General features: G+C 40.6%; 1 protein-coding gene across 3 annotated transcripts in view; it reads left to right on the top strand.

Annotated features, from left to right (window-relative positions):
* The window catches only part of LOC106821217 (sulfite oxidase, mitochondrial-like), a 28,103-nt gene extending 7,449 nt beyond the window's left edge, over positions 1-20,654 (top strand). For all 3 annotated transcript variants that reach the window (XM_014825943.1, XM_014825936.1, XM_014825929.1), the window contains exons 2-11: positions 12,221-12,426; positions 12,611-12,707; positions 13,659-13,796; positions 14,176-14,276; positions 15,300-15,333; positions 16,661-16,734; positions 16,924-17,014; positions 17,886-18,040; positions 18,180-18,343; positions 20,404-20,654. In XM_014825943.1, the coding sequence (XP_014681429.1) occupies positions 12,242-12,426; positions 12,611-12,707; positions 13,659-13,796; positions 14,176-14,276; positions 15,300-15,333; positions 16,661-16,734; positions 16,924-17,014; positions 17,886-18,040; positions 18,180-18,343; positions 20,404-20,516 (1,152 nt within the window). In that variant the 5' untranslated portion in view covers positions 12,221-12,241 and the 3' untranslated portion in view covers positions 20,517-20,654. The remainder of the gene's footprint in view (positions 1-12,220; positions 12,427-12,610; positions 12,708-13,658; positions 13,797-14,175; positions 14,277-15,299; positions 15,334-16,660; positions 16,735-16,923; positions 17,015-17,885; positions 18,041-18,179; positions 18,344-20,403) is intronic.
* Positions 20,655-21,427: the final 773 nt, after the last annotated feature.

Genomic DNA, 21,427 nt, shown 5'->3' with positions numbered 1-21,427 from the left:
GAACTCAGGGTTCTCCCCAGGATGAAATTCAAACAGGGGGAGGGGAGGGGTAGGGGAGAGGGGAGGGGAGGGGGAAAACTAGGGGGAGGGTAGGGGGAAACTAGGGGGTCCGGGGCGTATTTTTACCGTACGACTAATTAATGCCGTAAAAATCGCCACCACACCATAGACGGTATTTGGGGTTCTTGTATATAAAGATAGCCGAGTCGGTCTACAGTTAGTGACAGGTTAACATGTTCATTGTCAGGTTAACTTGTGTATGTCTTCAGTGCATGCGTTACTGTAAAAATTACACGCGTCGGATTTCCTGGTCGAACGGCAATTCTTGACGATCGAATTCCGCGCTGCAAACTTTTATTGTGGTGGAATTTAAACGGGGGCGGAGGTAATTTAAAACGGGGCGCAACGATTCAAACAGGGGGAGTTTTCCCAAACGGGCGCGCGCGCGCCCCGTTTGCGCAACGTAGGGAGAACCCTGGAACTCTGGGGCCAGAATTTATCATTGCTTCTCAGCACGGGCGGCTGGCGTAAGCGGGGCATAGGCATGGCATGATTTAAGTTGCAATATCATCACGCGCTACGCTGACGTCCACTGTGTACATAACTCTAGGACAGCCAGAGAGCTGTCCTAGCTGCACTGGGGCATGTATAAAAAGCGTGTTTTCGGCACAGTCAATGCCTATAATGTTGTAACAAAAGGTGTTTGTTCACACCTACACTAGTTTATGAACACTACACTAGTTTAAAGCTAGTGGTTGGAACGCAAAGACTTTCTGTTGACATCGTGCTTAGACAAGCATGCCACTTAAGTTGGGGCGAGTCAATCGGCACACACACACGCGCGCACACCATACATCAAAAGTCAGTGGAAGAGATGGCAACGTTTGCAGCAGCGGGCAGCAATAGTAGCAGAGACGAGCACTAGTTTTGTTGACACAGCATTCACATGGCTGCCTGCACTGCTTTCGCATGCTTTCTCTCTTCTTGTGGAGAGTAATTTCCATGGAAAAGGGTGCAAATAGTACATAGTCTTTATTCTCGAGAAGATGCAATTGAGAGATGGGGCTGTGCTAGGCTGGGTCAGACTCTGGGCTGTGCCGTGTTGTTGACATCACGAGCTAATACAACATAGGTATTATTAGCTCGTTATTAATGCATCTGCCCAGTTGTACGCTGTTTCTGCTATTCTTGATGTGGCTGTGTTTAACATTCGCCATGCCACAACTCGCAGCTAGGGCCTGCATACCTCCGAAGTTATACTCGGTCGAGTTTTTATCACATCTAACTCTAAAACTATTACGTTAAAAATTATTAAATATTTACAATAACAGACAAGACGGTTGTCATTTTGAATACGAAGTTTATTATTCTATCGTAGTTTTATTTCAAAATGTTATATCAGCCGAAAGTTGCTACCGCCACGCCTCGCTAGAGCGCCATTTGTTTATATTTGACCAGCTAGTGTTTGCAATCAGAGTCAAGGTAGGCAACTTTCGGCTGATATAACTTTTGAATATAAACTACGATTGCGAAATAAAACTTCGTATTCAAAATAACAACCGTCTGTCTGTTTATGTAAATTTTTAATAATTTTAAAGTAAACAGTTTTTAGAGTTAGAAATTATTAAAAACCCGACCGAGTAATAACTTTGAGAGGTATGCAGGCCTAGCTGCTGAGTATGGGCAAAAACGGTGTCACATGAAATACTGGCAGCGAGGAATGGAATGCGGCTGCTTACCAGCGGTGTTATGTGCAACTCATAAGATATGCCTACGCACGGGCTAGGACAGCTTTGATGAATTAACCTCAGCAACGTTACGTACGCACTTCGTAGGATGCCTCCTATGGACGGTAACTTACGCACCAATGATGAATCTGGGCCTGGTGTATTCTTAGAGATTTATCTTTCATAAATTGAAAAAAAAAATATCCACTTTCCTCGCCCGCCGATCTCATTGTCACTGCATCGTACTCATCATCATCACGCTCATTCATAATCAGAAAACTCATTTCGACTTCGAAAGTAACTTAGGCCAAACGTTCAAGCCACGTTGAAAACCAGAACCGGAAACCGGAAGTTGTTCCGACCTCTAGCGGCGACAAACACGCATGGTGTTGACTAGTTATTCCCCTACTTAAGATCGGAAATATGATGCCCTATCGGTAAATATCGGTAAATTTTCATACAAAATATCGGTCGAATTTCGGGTAAATTCTCAGACTGATCATCCACATAAAGAACTGAAATATCATTAATAGACCATTTACTCATTTTTTTTCCACTGGCCGCATCGGGCTTGTTCATTTACCAGTTTCATTGGCCCACGGAAAATTTACTGGCCTCGGATACCGGGCCAGTGGTTAATTTCGCAGACTGCTAAAAGTAATCAATGGCATGGTTTGCAAAAATTCTTTACCTAAATGAGCATTAGAGTTAAGGTAGAGTAGAGTATGTATTGCATTTGTTATCAAATGTCACCAAAAACATCTGCCACTCGTATATCTATGTCTACTATTGTTATCGATACGTGATACATTATATAGCTTTTTTGGGACTGCAGTCACCAAATCTACTGTATATATAGCTGGTACCACTTCAGTGGGTGGTGAGTACTTACACTGGAATACTTTGGCTGCGAGGGTCTATATGTCCCCCTGACTCGTTTGACACTGGCTCGTTTAGCTATTTCGTGACTAACCCTAAAGGGCCGGACACATTAGGCGATGCATCGGGCGATGTAATCGCCGTGAAAATCGCCTAGTGTGTCCACATCAATCGCCACCGATTTCATCGCCGATGTCATCGCCCGAGTGCCATCGCACAGATCAAAACGTTTTGATATTATCACCCGATGCCATCGCCTAGTGTTCCGCTCGCGCTGCGTCCGGGATAACATCGCCCGAATTGTACAATTCATTCAGGCCAATGAACAACAAGCACATGCATAATTTCTGATGACTGAACCAGAGTGAACCAAATGCACTCAGACACAATGCGCGAAAATCAACTAATGTATTTTTTTTTTCAGCACAACGGCGCTGCGTGTAAATCGCCCGATTTAATCGACCTAGTGTGTCCACTCGACTCGCGTATAGAATCGGGCGATTACATCGCTCGATGTGCCATCGCCGATGCCATCGCCTAGTGTGTCGCGCCCTTAACCGCTAACCGTAACCATAACCCGGTAAACCCTATATATATTATATATATATATATATTATATATATAATATATATAGTTATTATATATTATATATATATTAGTCAGAAATAGCTAAACGAGCCAGGTCAGAGGGACATCTAGACTTTATCGGCAATATTTTGTGGTATATATATACTAGGGGCGATTACGTACCAGAAGTCCCCTGGCACGGATAAAGAAAAGCCGAATACGATACACAAGTTCTGTGTGCCTAGGGCGAGTTGTTCTATATATAGCACTTTAGTTTCCTTCTTACTGTTGTTGACTCTTTAGAGGTTTGATGATGCACTTGGGCCACGATATGATACATATCTCGATACGTAGGTGATGATCAAATATGTATCGCGATACACAGACAAGGTCAGTCAACATAAATTGTTCAATGCTAATGTTAAAATATGTATGCACAAAAACTCATAGTTAACGAAAACATGCAAAAAAATTGCTTGAAAGTTGAAATTTAAGTTGAATTTTCGAATTTAAATTTATGCAACTAAAGAACCATAACTCGTAAAAGACGACACTTAATATCAAACCCTGATGCGCTTTTTAAAGCAATGTGCTGCCATTGAAATGAGTGCAAAATTAAATTATTCCGAGTTGTAATGTCAGAGAAATATAAATTTATACATCGGCTGCTGTGGCAGAAATCGAAATGGAGAAATCAGCATTTTTCTACTTTTTACAATGTTCGACTAATTGCATGTGTGCAAAACGGGTGAACGTATGTAAAACATCTACTGTTAGTACTTACTGCGACAAATCTATGACTAACTGAGATCACTAAATTGGTAAAATGTTCTATGCACTTTGAGAAATTGTGAGAAATCACTACTTGGTTGTGCCTGCAATTCGGTGCGAAACGCACGTATGCCGTGTACTGCATGACGTCACTAAGCTATGTGTCAACAAACCCGGGCCCGGGCCCTTGTATCGAGGCATAAATGTTATTTTCGACAATCAGTGCTCGTTCACGGCATGCGTATTGTTTGTATCGCGATACGGACGCTGCGTATCGATTTTCGTATCGCGGGCCGCTCGCTATTCTGGTATCGGTGAATCGTTACACCCCTAGTTGACCAGGGGTCGAAATAAGCGATGGTCCAATGGTCCGGGGCCATCAAATAATCAGGAGGACCATGAGATTTTCAAAGTCAAATGAATATTTTGGTCCCATTTTACGGTAATTTTCTTTGAATTTTCCACGTTTCAGTATATTATTAAAGTGAATAAACAATTACTGTATTGTTTGATACATTCATTGTAGGTGAATCACCATGAAAAACCCATCATCATCCATTTTATCATCATTTAAAATATCTTTCTTAGGCTTGCACGCCGCATTACTTTTAGAGAACAATTTGAAATTTAGGAGGACCATCTAAATTTCAAACTAGATGGTGTGGACCATCTCTTTTTATCTCAGCTGACGAAGTTGGATGCAGCTTGTAGAATCTCAGGTTAACTTGTGTACTGTCTTCAGTGCATGCGTTACTGTAAAAATACACGCGTCGGATTTCCTGGTCGAACGGCAATTCTTGACGATCGATTCCCGCGCTGGCAAACTTTTATTGTGGTGGAATTTAAACGGGGCGGAGGTAATTTAAACGGGGCGCAACGATTCAAACAGGGGGGAGTTTTGCCAAACGGGGCGCAACGATTCAAACAGGTGGGAGTTTTCCCAAACGGGGCGCGCGCGCCCCGTTTGCGCAACGTAGGGAGAACCCTGGAACTCTGGGGCCAGATTTATCATTGCTTCTCAGCACGGCGGGCTGGCGTAAGCGGGGCATAGGCATGCATGATTTAAGTTGCAATTCATCAACGCGCTACGCTGACGTCCACTGTGTACATAACTCTAGGACAGCCAGAGAGCTGTCCTAGCTGCACTGGGGCATGTATAAAAAGCGTGTTTTCGCACAGTCAATGCCTATAATGTTGTAACAAAAGGTGTTTGTTCACACCTACACTAGTTTATGACACCTACACTAGTTTAAAGCTAGTGGTTGGAACCAAAGACTTTCTGTTGACATCGTGCTTAGACAAGCATCCACTTAAGTTGGGGCGAGTCAATCGCACACACACGCGCGCACACCATACATCAAAAAGTCAGTGGAAGAGATGGCAACGTTTGCAGCAGCGGCAGCAATAGTACAGAGACGAGCACTAGTTTTGTTGACACAGCATTCACTGCTGCCTGCACTGCTTTCCATGCTTTTCTCTTCTTTGTGAGAGTAATTTCCATGGAAAAGGGTGCAAATAGTACATAGTCTTTATTCTCGTAGAAGATGCAATTGAGAGATGGGGCTGTGCTAGGCTGGGTCAGACTCTGGGCTGTGCCGTGTTGTTGACATCACGAGCTAATACAACATAGGTATTATTAGCTCGTTATTACATGCATCTGCCCAGTTGTACGCGTTTCTGCTATTCTTGATGTGGCTGTGTTTAACATTCCCATGCCACAACTCGCAGCTAGGGCCTGCATACCTCCCGAAGTTATACTCGGTCGAGTTTTTATCACATTCTAACTCTAAAACTATTACGTTAAAAATTATTAAAATATTTACATAAACAGACAAGACGGTTGTCATTTTGAATACGAAGTTTTATTTTCTATCGTAGTTTATTTCAAATGTTATATCAGCCGAAAGTTGCTACCACGCCCGCTAGAGCGCCATATTGTTTATATTTGACCAGCTAGTGTTGCAATCGAGTCAAGGTAGCAACTTTCGGCTGATATAACTTTTGAAATAAACTACGATTGGAAATAAAACTTCGTATTCAAAATAACAACCGTCTTGTCTGTTTATGTAAATATTTTAATAATTTTTAACGTAACAGTTTTAGAGTTAGAATGTGTTAAAAACCCGACCGAGTATAACTTTGGGAGGCATGCAGGCCCTAGCTGCTGAGTATGGGCAAAAAACGGTGTCACATGAAATACTGCAGCGAGGAAGGAATGCGGCTGCTACCAGCGGGGTTATGTGCAACTCATTAAGATATGCCTACGCACGGGCTAGGACGGCTTGATGAATTAACCTCAGCAACGTTACGTACGCACTTCGTAGGATGCCTGCCTATGGACGGTAACTTACGCACCAATGATGAATCTGGGCCCTGGTGTATTCTTAGAGATTTATTCTTTCATGAAATTGAAAAAAAAATATCCACTTTCCTCGCCCCCATCTCATTGTCACTGCCATCGTACTCATCATCATCACGCTCATTCATAATCAGAAAACTCATTTGCGACCTCGAACAGTAACTTAGGCCAACACGTTTCAGCCACGTTGAAAACCAGAACCCCGGAAACCGGAAGTTGTTCCGACCTCTAGCGGCGACAAACACGCATGGTGTTGACTAGTTAATTCCCCTACTTAAGATCGGGAATATGATGCCCTATCGGTAAATATCGGTAAATTTTCATACCAAAATATCGGGAATTTCGGTAAATTCTCAGACTGATCATCACATAAAGAAGCTGAAATATCATTAATAGACCATTTACTCCATTTTTTTTCCACTGGCCCATCGGGCTTGTTCATTTACCAGTTTCATTGGCCCACGGAAAATTTACTGGCCTCGGATACCGGGCCAGTGGTTAATTTCGCAGACTGCTAAAAGTAATCAATGGCATGGTTTTGCAAAAATTCTTTACCTAAATGAGCATTAGAGTTAAGGTAGAGTAGAGTATGTTTGCATTTTGTTATCAAATGTCACCCAAAAACATCTGCCACTCGTATATCTATGTCTACTATTGTTATCATACGTGATACATTTATATAGCTTTTTTGGGACTGCAGTCACCAATCTACTGTATATATGCTGGTACCACTTCAGTGGGTGGTGAGTACTTACACTGGAATACTTTGGCTCGAAGGGTCTATATGTCCCCCTGACCTCTGTTTGACCTGGCTCGTTTAGCTATTTCTGACTAACCCTAAAGGGCCGGACACATTAGGCGATGGCATCGGGCGATGTAATCGCCGTGAAAATCGCCTAGTGTGTCCACTCAATCGCCACCGATTTCTCCCCGATGTCATCGCCCGATGCCATCGCACAGATCAAAACGTTTTGATATTATCACCGATGCCATCGCCTAGTGTGTCCGCGCCGGCGATAAACATCGCCCGATTGTACAATTCATCAGCCAATGAACAACAAGCACATGCATAATTTCTGATGACTGAACCAGAGTGAACACAATGCACTCAGACACAATGCGCGAAATCACAATGTATTTTTTTTTCAGCACAACGGCGCTGCGTGTAAATCGCCCGATTTAATCGCCTAGTGTGTCACTCGCTCGCGTGATAGATCGGGCGATTACATCGCTCGATGCCATCGCCCGATGCCATCGCCTAGTGTGTCCGGCCCTTAACCCTAACCGTAACCATAACCTAACCCTATTATATATTATATATATTATATATATATATATATATATATATATATATATATATATATTAGTCAGAAATAGCTAAACGAGCCAGGTCAGAGGGACATTTAGACTTTATCGGCAATATGTTGTGTATATATATACTAGGGGCGATTACGTACCAGAAGTCCCCTGGCACGGATAAAGAAAAGCCGAATACGATACACAAGTTCTGTGTGCCATAGGGCGAGTTGTTGTTCTATATATAGCACTTTAGTTTCCTTCTTACTGTTGTTGACTCTTTAGAGTTTGATTGATGCGCTTTGGCCACGATATGATTACGTTCTCGATACGTAGGTGATGATCAATATTGTATCGGGATACACAGACAAGGTCAGTCAAGCATAAATTTGTTGAAAACAATGCTAATGTTAAAATATGTATGCACAAAAATCATAGTTAACGAAAACATGCAAAAAATTGCTTGAAAGTTGAAATTTAAGTTGAATTTTCGAATTTCAATTATGCACTAAAGACATAATCGTAAAAGACGACACTTAATATCAAGCCCTGATGCGCTTTGTAACAGCAATGGCGGCTGCCATTGAAATGAGTGCAAAATTAAATTATTCCGAGTTGTAATGTCAGAGAAATATAAATTATACATCGGCTGTGCTGGCAGAAATCGAAATGGAGAAATGCAGCAATTTTCTTTACTGTTGCTTTTAACAATGGTCGAACGTAATTGCTGTGTGCAAAACGGGTGACGTATGTAAACATCTACTGTTAGTACTACTCTGCGACAAATCTATGACTAACTGAGATCACTAAATTGGTAAAATGTTCTATGCACTTTGAGAAATTGTGAGAATCACTACTTGGTTGTGCCTGCAATTCGCGTGCGAAACGCACGTATGCGTGTACTGCATACGTCACTAAGCTATGTGTCAACAAACCGCCGGCCGGGCCCTTGTATCGAGGCATAAATGTTATTTTCGACAATCAGTGCTCGTTCACAGGCATGCGTATTGTTGTATCCGCGATACGGACGCTGCGTATCGATTTTCGTATCGCGGGCCGCTCGCTATTCTGGTATCGGTGAATCGTTACACCCTAGTTGACCAGGGGTCGAAATAAGCGATGGTCAATGGTCCGGGGCGCATCAAATAATCAGGAGGACCATGAGATTTTCAAAGTCAAATGAATATTTTGTCCCATTTTCACGGTAATTTTCTTTGAATTTTCCACGTTCAGTATATTATTAAAGTGAATAACAATTACTGTATTGTTTGATACATTCATTGTAGGTGAATCACCATGAAAAACCATCATCATCCATTTATTCATCATTTAAAATATCTTTCTTAGGCTTGCACGCCGGCATTACTTTTAGAGAACAATTTGAAATTTAGGAGGACCATCTAATTTCAAACTAGATGGTGTGGACGCATCTCTTTTTATCTCAGCTGACGAAGTTGGATGCAGCTTGTAGAATCGCATGAATGTGCGTCCGGCCGTCAGTCCGTGTGTCAACAGTTACGGCACAAATCTTAACTGCTTGACAGACGGTCTTGATATTTGGGACATCGGGGGGCGGGGGGGGTCGCGAAAAGGACTTGGGATGTCGAATTTGGGGGGTCAACGGTCAAAGGTCAAGATGTGTTAATGGAAGGGGAATATTTTCCCTTTAACTTAAGGCATAGGAGGAAATACGGAATTGCGAGCAAATCTCACAGCGATCGACCGCTACGCTCTTAATATTCGATGTATAGTGTGATGGGGTGGAAACCCATCACCAGCGCGAAATTGGAGGTCACAGGTCAAAGGGCAGTGGGGGTAATGTCAGAGTACATGGTCTAACGGACCGAGTGCAAAACTTTTTTGTTTCAGCGCTGACCTACCATTTCTATCACTTTATTGAAAGTACCATGAAATGTACTTTCCGCTGACATGCGAAGAGTAAGTGTCTGATAACCTTTTGACCCTCAAGAGGAGGGTTGAACATGGATTTGTTGACTGTTAACAAAGGACTGAACTGCATTTCAATAGGCGTGTTCAAACACAGAAAAACCGCACTGCTCATCCTGCTAATAGCGGAGATAATAGTGAGCTAATTGTGTCGTTGTTCACACAGGCGGAAATATCTCGCTAATCGCCGAGCGGGATAACACGTCGCGGTGTAAATAAGCGCGCTTATTCCAAATTAGCGCAGTCGGAAGTGTTCTTTGCAGGACGCTATTTTGAGCGCGATTTAGTGAGCTAATTGCGTTCACACTTGTAAAAACCTCGGTTTTTCGAGCGGGCTGCAAAAACCGGGATTTGCAGCCCGCTAATTCGCGCCAGTGTGAACGCACCTATTATTTAAAAGGTCATTTTCAATATTAAAAAAAAAATGCACACGTGTACTATTGAAATATCTAGAGAGACGTGGTTATCTTTTACGCCATGTGCAGTTGCTATATCAGGCTGTCCTTGATATTGCGTACACACAGATAACTGCCCTAGGCACGTGGCTCACATGCTCAGCCTTGCGTATTCGCGAGTCTGAGAATCTCATGGATCTAAGAAGATCGCGGGTATATGAGAATAGGCTACGGGGCACCTGGGGGTATGGAGACAATTTAGCTCCCCTGCTGGGCTGGAGCGCCGAGGAAGAAAGTGCCAGATATTTATTTTGGCTAATTAGTAATTACCTTGGATTTAATTAGATCAGATTAGTTTGATTTTATTTAGATGCTATTATAACATGTGTTTTTGCATCTCTTATGACATTAAAATAGGGTGTATGACAGACGCGTAAATGACAACAGTATTTGTAAAATGTTGGCAATGTTTTTTTTTACTGAGAGTGAGTCTGTGGCACGACATGTGGCCAGGGTGTTGGCAGAAAGATGCGATATGATATGACTACTAGGCACTTTAATTTAATTTAATTTTTCTTTTTTTAGGGTTAGGGTTAGGGTTAGGGTTTTTTTTTAAGTGCCTAGTAGTCATATCCTAAGTGCCTAGTAGTCATATCATATCGCATATATCTGCCGGGTGCTGTGGCCAGAGGTGCGACATTGATGTGCCTTTACTACACTGAACCACTAAGGTCGCTATGTACCTATGATCACCAATGATTCGCACAGTCGCGACCGAGTTTGTATTAACTGCGGCTGCGCAGTACGTGCGAAAACCCACATGTATACCTGCGCATTTTTCCTCGGTAAATGTTTCGGCTGCATTCAAGCGTGTTGTACGTGACGCTGTTGAGAGGTAGTGACCGTATATCTAGGAGGATAATATTAATACTCAGTAGAAGTTCTCTCGAGTGACTCCTTCCGAAACCGTTTTTTGCATATATAGTTAGCTTTATCAGGGCGGCTCCATTCCATGACCGCAGGCAGTGAGCCATGCAGCCCTTTGTGTTTCAAGTGTATATACTAACACCACTATGTACAGTAGTACTAGTAGACACTGCACGGGTAGATATATACCTAGAGTGACACTAGTAGTGCCACTCTAGGTATATCTACCTGGGTGTAACTGCCGAGGTCAGCAGAAAACGTGTAGGTGCTGAATCAGTTTTACATCTACTGTGTTAGGTTTTGTTCAGCCCTTCGATCCCAATATTGGTCGTGTAGCCCTGATTGGATGGTGAAGGTCAGGTAGACTTAGTGGTGATAAATATCGTGATAAATAAAGTTAAATTAGTACTGCTTTCAAGATGCAAATACAGAGACCTTATTATTGTGTTGGATATATATACAGGGCATGAAATTCAGATTTTTTGCACTGGCCCAGAGGGCTGGTACAAGCAGTTTTTTACCGACCCTCACGAATTAAAAAAAAATAATAAAAATAAAGATAAGACTGTTTCACTGACTCTTGCTTGTCTGAACAATTTAGTGTACGGCATTGCGTAGTACTTAGCTGTTGAACTGAACAGAGTATAAGTATAATACACATCGTGAATGATGTCCGAAGTGTTTTTGTCAATGTCATGTTTCACGCTTGCATTCTCTATTTCAAGTTTGTAAAATGTTGATAAATTGGGCCTAAGGTAAAATATTGCTTGTTTCCCCTTTACCGACCGACTCGCCAAAACGCCGCTACTTGACACATTTTATTGGCCGATTAAAACAAAACAAAAATTATTTTGTTTCGCCAAAAAAAAAATCTAATTCGGTCCGCAAAAACATATACACAAAACAGAATATACAATATACATACACACATCTTGTCAAAACAAAATAAAAAAGATTTTTCACCTACCTACCTACTCGGTACCCTGAGAGGCGAGTAGGTAAAGAGGAAACAAACAATTTTTTAAGGGTGGTCTTATGGCATGATATCCTTTAGGTAAAACATGTAGGCCATGTTTGCTCATTGATGCTATAAATAAAAATGTATAGGTACTTGCTAACAACTCTCGCTCAAGCCACCGACTCGGAGAGCCGGTGTTTTGCCAATGTTACTGGCGCTGAGAGGGTCTCTGTCCTCCAGGGTACTGCCGGAACGTACCCTGGGTATGGATGATTAGTATTGATTATCATATCATGGGTTGCTGTGTCGTGATTCACCATTGCATCAGAGAATCGTTACACACATAACTGTGAGGTACTGCGTATGAACCAGATTCCTATTCCCGTTTCTTCAGTACACTACTTGAGCAAGCACGATGAGTGAGGTTGACTCGTATGCCAGGGAACCCACACGAAGGCATGACATGACCGTCAACGCACCTCAACCGTACAATGCTGAGCCACCTGTTGAAATTATTCGCAGCCATTATGTCACACCAACAGATTACTTCTATGTTCGGAACCATGCACCAGTACCTGATATCAACCCACACAAGTACAAGTAAGATTTATCTATCGAAAGCAGTTTCTTTGCTTGTATATATGCTATATGTATATATAATATAACCATGTATCATAATTGTTTAAAAATTGCAAATTCGTCATTGTAATTAATTGTACCATAATTTGAATGAATTTTCTAATATCAGCTGTGCCTTAACTTTGTATAACACTTTACTCTGTAGATTTGTAGTTGATGGAATGGTGGCTAAACCGAGGGAAGTGTCCCTGCACGAGCTCAAGGCAAAGTATACCCATCATACAGTTATGTGTACTCTCATGGTAAGTTACATTTGCCAATGAAGTCTTTATTTAGTTGATTTGCCACGCACACTTGCATAGATAGTGATAATACTCTTCTTCCATTAAGATATCGGGGTTCCTATACAACATACTTGCCCATATGGAGTGCAACAATGCAAATGTAACAGATCTGGTGTGCAGTAAGGTTTCGAAAATCCATTTTCATATGTATTTAAATGACCTAGCCTAGACGAGTTTGAAAAGTCTGTTCCTTAAAATACAATACAATACAATATTGAAAAGTTGCCCTCAATGTTGGTTTTTGTTTGCTTCGTGATGAATGTGATAATTAATGCTAATGATGATAATTGCTATGTCATGATCACTTATTCCAGGTATGCGAGAACTCTTGGTGACCAGAGTTTGGCAGTCGATGAAATTGATATATATAGTGTATTGGTGTTATTTGTTGGAGGGTCAGAAGTTTGTTTGCATCAAAATCCAATATCGTTGACCAAGTCGATAAAATGCTTTGTTAATCACAATAGCATTCTTGTGGCCTGAGATAGAGCTTTCTGTCTACAGTGTCTAGTGTAAGTTAGGTGGATTTGTGCCTCCCCCCCCCCAGCCTGGATTATATGGTCGTTGTAATGTGCCTGAAGTTTACCAGAGGATTTTCAAAATTTATCTAGATGTAATAAGAGTTCTTGCTGTTGTCCAGTAGTGTGTTCATTCTACCAACAATTTGTCTAGTTAAGTATCACTGATGTCTAACATGGGAAGGAATTCGATGAGCTAAACAGAAAGCAGATAGAAGGCAGGGGAACCTAGATACTAAAATTATACTTGCAGTATAGTAGTATTGTGTGATTAGGCAATATTAATAAATGTATAAAACATTATAAAATCTTAGTAGTAAATATAATTCGTATTCATGTAGTCCTTATATTATCGAATGACACTTCATTTTTTTCACGTTATCATTGTTAGTGTGCTGGGAACAGACGAACAGAGATGTCTAACCTAAAAACGGTGAAGGGAGTAGGCTGGGGCAATGCTGCTCTGAGCAATGCCATCTGGAAAGGGGTACGCCTCTGTGATGTACTGGAGGATGTTGGAGCTGAAATGGTAGGTGGGTGAATAAAGGTGTGACAGTGGGTTGGCATATCACCAATGTAGTCTCGTTTTAGACACACATTGTGTCAATAGTATTGTTACTAGTATCACATGAGTATATATCAGTAGAGTGTTTTCGTAAATGTATGGAAACCCAAAATCAGCAGTGGTCTACAGACAATAATGGCTGCAGGGTTATTGTAAGTTGTTGTACCTCACATCAAGAAATAGAACACTCCAACAAATTCTTGTTATGTAACACTGTGATAAGTGATAGATAGTGCCACATGAGAACATGCAGCACAGCTTGTCCAGGTACTTGTTTTTCAGATCATTGCATCATATTATCACATCATTGCAAATATCACATATTGACATTTGCTGATTGCAGGATAATCCACATTTGCATGTTGACTTCTATGGCGGTGATCCATGTGTTGAGGAGAATTATAAGAAAGGTTATGGTTCATCGATACCTATGAGCAAAGCTGCGTAAGTTTATTATGTGTTAGCGCTCATTAATGGTGCTAAAGTCCATATATGTTTTAATGACAGTATGTCGTAGATAATTCCCCGTATATGTCATCACTGTCACAGAGTAATTTTCCATATGCTATGTAAAGGTAGATTAGATGTTTAAAAACATTTAAAAGGGTTAGTTTATATATGTAAGTGTAATATTATTATTAAACACATGTGATAGTTTGTAAATAAATGCAGGCACCCCATTTATTTTCTGGCAGCTGATGATCCAGTACCTCGTTTAGTCTGGCCAAAATTACAACGGGGCACTTAATGTTCACAGGGCGGCCACAGATGGAGTTGCGTGTAGCGCGCGCTCGTTGGAATCATTTACATTGCACTTGTTGGTGGTGATCCACCCATTTCTGTTAGATTGTTAGCTTATTTGGCATATATATAACCCTAACTATGGCTTCTAAACACCAGTCATTATCATTGCCTGTACGTTTTGTTTAATTTAAGTTTCTAGCAGTCCGTGGTGCAGTAGTGACATGAGAGGTGTATAGTTAGTGGTTCTGAGGTGTATTGTTGAATTATTATTGTGTAACCTCTGTTGGTCCGAAAAAACGGCGAATCTGGCAAGGCTTTTGGAACAAAGTGTTCTGGAAAATCAGTGGTGTATCTGTGCATTATATGAGGCAAGCTTTTTTTCAAAAATATTCAGAGTAGATGGTACTAGAAAAGTAAACACCAGCTAGGTTGTTTGCCATGCCAAATGACAAACCTGTGCATCAGTGCTAGTTGGGTCTGTTGGCTTGCCCCTCTTCCTCAAAAACTTTTTTTTCCGTGAAATTCGAACAAATGTGTAGTGAACTCTAGCACTTTATTCAGTAAGCAGTTTCTACTGTAAGAAAATCTGTACATTAAGGAAGTCAAACTTGAAAGAAAATGATGCATCTAGATGCATTATTCTGGTGCCATATATAAAAAAAACCAACAGTAAGTGAGAGTTATAATAATGACACATACTAATAAAATGTTTTGTCTCTGCAGAGATCCCCAGGGGGATGTGATTCTTGCTTTTGAGGTAAGAAATATCATTATTTCCCTACTCATATTATTAGTATATTCATTATCCCCCTGACAAATTATTCACCTACTCCAATGAGTGGAGGTTGCTAAAGGGTCGCTTTGTATAATTCACAGTTTGATAACGAGCCAAACATGATCGCAGAAGAGTCAGAAAGCTAGCTGTAAAATAAACTAAGGATGGGGCACAATTGTTAGAAGGCTGCAAATGGCCAAAACGGTTTATTACTTTAGGACAAATGCCGAGGGAGAAAAGGTGGGATGTTAAACCTTAATAGTGCCTCGGCACTGCCAGTCATTGATGTATTTGGGATGTGCAGTTAAACTCTAATTAATAACTATTCTTTAATTAACAAAACAACAAACTACATGGGTTTGGTTTCATGCTGTACAACCCCCTGAAACGGTTAATTACTTTACCAATATGCAGTGTCAAATAGTATTGCGACAGTCACTACTACCTTCTTTGTAGACATGCTGTTAACACTTATGGATTTCTATTATACTAAAGCTATATGCTCTGCGACTTCTTTCTAGAGAATAGCTACATTCAATTGTGCATTGACATATAGCTGCGTATATTTAACCTAGTATTTCATAGTAAAATGTATTGTATACACACATCGTATTACATCTTTTATTATTCCTCCACATATTCCGAAATCACAATATTACATTTGAAGCCATGCATGCACTCAGACATATTGCTTAGAGGTGAACATATGCTTCAGGAATCCACATCACAGTTATGTCTTGTTATCATACAAATATTCTAATTATCTAATTATCTAATCTAATTATTAATTTTCTAATTATTTTTAATTTTATCATTATTAATTCCTCACTCAATGCGTTTACTTAGACCAAGAATTATGACCCCAAAAATATATTTTTGACTTTTGTGGTGGCATTTTGGTAAAAAAAAAGAGTGCCATTTACCTTTAAACGGTCAGTCACATTGGGGTTATACTATTTTTTTATTAAGCACCTCCAATGACACACATGGGCTATATTGGTGCTTTTATCAAAATATGAACGATGGACCTGTTTCTGGTTACTAAAAAGCTCTACTAAGACAATTCTCATTTCAAGAACTTATTTATATTATGGAAAAAAGTGCATTGCAAATTAACTGGTGTATATAGTTAATGGCACAGTTGCATAGAGAACAGTGAAGTCTGGTACATGTATGATAGTTGAGTGTATGAAAGCACTAGCAGTCTGTAGGAAAAGGACAGATTTAAACCGAAGTATACTGCATGGTGTACAGCAATGTGTTGTAGGAATGTAGCGATCGTCTGATCATTATCTCGTTGTGTTGGCAGATGAATGGAGAGCCGCTACCTCGTGACCATGGCTTTCCAGTGAGGGTGATAGTACCTGGCTACATTGGTGCACGGTGAGCGACACTTTTGTTTAAGGGGAATTGCAACTGGTCACGACTCCAGGAAGTTGTTGTTGAATTCTAGAAGTGGTTCATCATTGATTCAAAATGTCGCCAATGTCTAATAAAAAATTGGTTGGTTCTGTTAGGGAGCCTACGCATGCATGTGTGCAGAACTAAGTTGTATATTGGTATTTTTTTTAGGAGTGTCAAGTGGCTAAAGTCGATTACAGTCAAAAGTGATGAATCGGAAAGCTTCTTCCAGAGAAGAGATTACAAAGTGTTTTTGCCATCGGTGGGTGCTCCTGCTATGTAACTACATTTATTGCTTAGTATGTGGATTTTGCTATTGTAGGAAATATCAAGTGTTGTCCCTCAAAGCTGGAGCTAATTTGCAACATCCTATACATCTTCCAAGACATGCCGTAATTTCCTAATATGTTAAACATGCCTTTAATTTCCAACTGTTTTCACAGCTTCATGTACATATGTTCGAATTGAACCGGTTTATCTGTATTGGGGCCGCTCGCGATACAGATTATTAGTTCGAGCAAGCAATATGGTTTGCCTGGTTGTCTGACATGCTGTTTGAAATTTTTGGAAAGAACTGATTTATGTATCTATATACATGTACATATACACGTATATTGTCTACTATTGAATCCATATGTTCATGGCAGTGTTCACATGAATTCTATAAAATGTTGAAAGTTCTAGAATTTTAAAATAACATTTGCCAAATCTTGGAACCCCTGGAAAATAGTTTACGCTTTCTGATCCTGGAAAAATTGCCATTATTATGTTTGGTCTTAGGAAGTCCTTAAAATGCAATGTATCTTGTCTGGGGTAAGGTCATTTTCTTTATGAAAGAAAGTTGTCACCCATATTGCAGTCATGGAAAGTACACCTCTAAATTCTTGGAAAACTGGAAAATAGCGTTTGCCTTATGTTAGCAAACCCTGTCCTGTGAGTAGTGTGTCAGAGCAATCGTTGTTTTCCTGGTTAGCATAATTTAATGGCAGTTGTGAAATGAAAGCATTACAATCTCACCTGTTTGTGAATTTTGGTCAAATGGTGTCTAGATTAATTTATGATACTCATTTTACAACAGAGTTGATGTGTGTCTACTGTTTTGAGTGCATTACGAATATGGGGCCTGTTTATAGGTTAACTGGGATAATGTTAATGATTGGTGGGACAGAACACCTTCACTGGCAGGATTGTCAGTGCAGGCTGCTATTACAAACCCAAAGCTTTCTGAAGCTATCGCCACTGGATCTTCATACACAGTCAGCGGGTATGCCCTGTCGGGTGGAAATAGGTGAGTTGCTTTTATTGAGATATAAAAGCGATAAGTTGGCTGATGTCCAATTATTAAAGCAGTTTTAACAAAACAGTTGATCAAGCATCGGTGTATGAATTCGACGTTGTATGATATTGTGTAATTCACATTTTTACAGAATTGTGAGAGTCGATATATCGCTGGATGGAGGTAAATCCTGGCAGACTGCTCGTATCTTTCCTGGTGAAGAAAAGGGACATGACAACCGTTACTGGGCCTGGGCTTTCTGGGATTTCCATGTTGACCAATTCCCTTCACCATGTGAAATTGTCTGTAAAGCATGTAAGACCTTTTTAATTCTAAATGACATGATGTGTGATATATAGATGTTAATCTCTACAACAAGTTACATTGATTTTTGTTTTAATATATTAAAGGCATAATAGGCCCATTGATAGCCCATATGCAAAGTTGTCGAATGCTAGAGTAACTGGCACCTTGTGTAGTTAATAAGTACATAACCTTACATCCAAATGCGTATTAGCTTGTCCAATATCACTGCTGGTTACTAAGAAATGTCTAATTGAAATTCGCGGTCAAATAAATCAGTTGTTTGCAGTTTCAACCCGCAGCCGCCGAAGCAGGTGGAAAGCAGGAAAAACAATTCTTTTATTACGCCTCAGCTTGACGAAGTCAGATGCAGCTGTAGAACGCATTGAATGTCCGTGCGTCAACAGTTGGGCACAAATGTTAACCGCCTCGACGTACGGTCTTGATATTTCGGACTTCGGGGGGGGGGGGGGGTTATTGCCAAAGGACTCGGGATATCGAATTTGGGGGTCAAAGGTCATGATGTGTCAATGGATGGGGAATATTTCCCCCTTAACTTAAGGTATAGGAGGAAAATACGGATTCGCGACAGAAATGCTTGAAACGGGTCTTGACCTATCGCTCTCTATATTCGATGTAATAGTGTTGATGGGGAAGAAACCATCACGCAGCAGAGCGAAATCACCAGGCAGCGCGGGCAGGTCACTAGGTAACAGGCAGTGGGGAAATCAGGAGATGATGCAGACCATTTTCTGAGGAACATGGTCTGAAAACGGATCGAGTGCAAAACTGTTTTTGTTTCACTTCGCGTGACCTACCATTTTAGTCACTTTATTGAAAGGACCATGAAATGTGCTTTCCACTGACGTGCGAAGATTAAGTGTCTGATAACCTTTTGACCCTCAAGACGGAGGTTAAACATGGATTTGTTGACTGTTAACAAAGGACTGAACTGCTTTTGCTATTAGAGCCTCCTTCCCCCACCCTCCCCCCACCACCACCACTACGCTCGCGCTCGACGCATATCCATGATAACATGTTAATATAGCAAAGTTCAAGTCATTAAAGTTACACAGCTGTATCTTTATTACTGTACTACCAGTAGGTATAGCAAAGCCTATAACAGATTTTAGATCTGTATTAGTAGTAGCTTAGATATATGCTCTGAGCGTGAACGCAGTGGCAGGAGGGCACACTTGATTCGGTTGCCATTGAGTTTATCAGAAGAATACCGGGCTACAGTACATGTCAGTTGAGCGCTGTTGCTCTGCGGCACTTGTTTTAGTTTGATTGAATTTGGTGAGCAGTTATGTTGTAATGCCCTTTACGGTGGTACCTGTCCATGACCATGACTGCATTCTTAATACATTTGTTCAAGAGCGTATAAAGAAGGAGAGCGTACAACGGTGAAATGCTGAAACCATGTTGCAGTATTAGTCGAATTAATAAACTTTGCCCGTTTTATTTTGACGATTCTTTGCGGTATTATTGATCAGCTGTCCTACCTTGCTAATATAAAACAAACCGCTTGTCCCTACGATGCCCCTACGCTGAGATAATGAGCGGTGAAAATCTGGTATTTTTGCCGAAAACCAACTCGAGATCCCTGTTTTCTGCGACCCTCTCTTGCTTTGTGGCCAGTGTGTTGCTTCCACTCGTCGCTGTGTAGCGCCATGGTAGCGCTGACTCATTACGTCAGTACTACAGAGTTTACTACATCCAGTGTGAGGTGGGCACAGGTGGGGGGCCTATCTCGAGTCGGTTTTCGGTGAAAATTCCAGATTTTCACCGCTCATTATCTCAGCGTAGGGGCATCGTAGGGATATGCGGTTTGTTTTATATGAACAAGGTAGGACAGCTGATCAATAATACTGCAAAGAATCGTCAAAATAAAACGGGAAAAGTTTATTAATTTGACTAATACTGCAACATGGTTTCAGAATTTCACTGTTGTATGCTCTCCTTCTTAATACGCTCTTGATTTGTTTCATATTTTCATCTTAATTATCATAGTGGACAAGGATGTATCTTTATGGTTACTAACCACTGACTTCTGGTTTTGTCTATTGCAGTGGACATTGGTAACAACGGCATGCCTGATGATCTGGCACAGATTTGGAACCTTCGTGGAGTTATGAATAACTCATGGCACCATGTGAGTGTGCCTGCCAAATCCAAGTACTGATCATCTCGACAAATGCAACAGGCCAGACAGGTGCTTGTGAGAGTGCAGGCAAACAGTGCTAAGCAGGGGCCCGTTGTCAGAAACAAAATTAGTCTTAACATTAGTCTTAACAATTTTCCTAGACCGTCGACATCACTTTGTTTCGTATTGTTATGAGGAAATCTGCTACGATTTTTTATTCTCGTAACTTCGCAGCGTTTCTGTCAACGGTCTAAGAGAAAAAGTTAATGTTAAGACTAATGTTAAGACCAATTTTGTTTCTGACAACGGGCCCCAGGTGTTTTCCAGAGTTACACTTGAGTAAAAACGCATGCATAAATTGTACATCATGTACAGTTATGCTAGCCGGGTGGTTGTTAAAAAGTTTTTAAAACCTCAGCATCTGCCTTGTCTTCTGTGTACTAATAGGTTTAGCAGATATTTTATATAATGGTATTTTGTTACATGCATTGTGGGAATCAGTCCGATTCGTGTGTTTTTAATTTTCTGCATTAGTGCAACATATGCACTTACAGGCTTTCAGAGCTATCATAATGCTAAGCATTTCAATTTGTTTTTTAATCTGCTTACTTAGTACATTACTTAGTAATTAGGTTTTACTTTTTAATGTACAATCGCTTATTCGTGCAGTTATTGTTTTCGTAGAACGTACAAGTATTGGGTAAATGATTGTATATTGTAAGGATATCCATGCTGTGTTACTTATATAGGCTCATGTCTCATGTGATTTATTATAATTGCTATGTATAATTGTTATTGAAATGGTTACTAGGCATATATAGCAAAGAGGTAGTTGTTTTCACATTACAGGATATACCGTAGTTAACGTTACCATATTTTTTGCTTTTTAAGAATCTGCATCGTAGACGATGCACACTGATTTTAGAAAGTCAATTCTAAGATTTAAAAAA

The sequence above is a fragment of the Priapulus caudatus genome, unplaced genomic scaffold (genome assembly GCF_000485595.1).
Source record: "Priapulus caudatus unplaced genomic scaffold, Priapulus_caudatus-5.0.1 Scaffold3, whole genome shotgun sequence".
NCBI lineage: Eukaryota > Metazoa > Priapulida > Priapulimorpha > Priapulimorphida > Priapulidae > Priapulus > Priapulus caudatus.
This window is presented reverse-complemented; position numbering and strand designations above follow the sequence as displayed.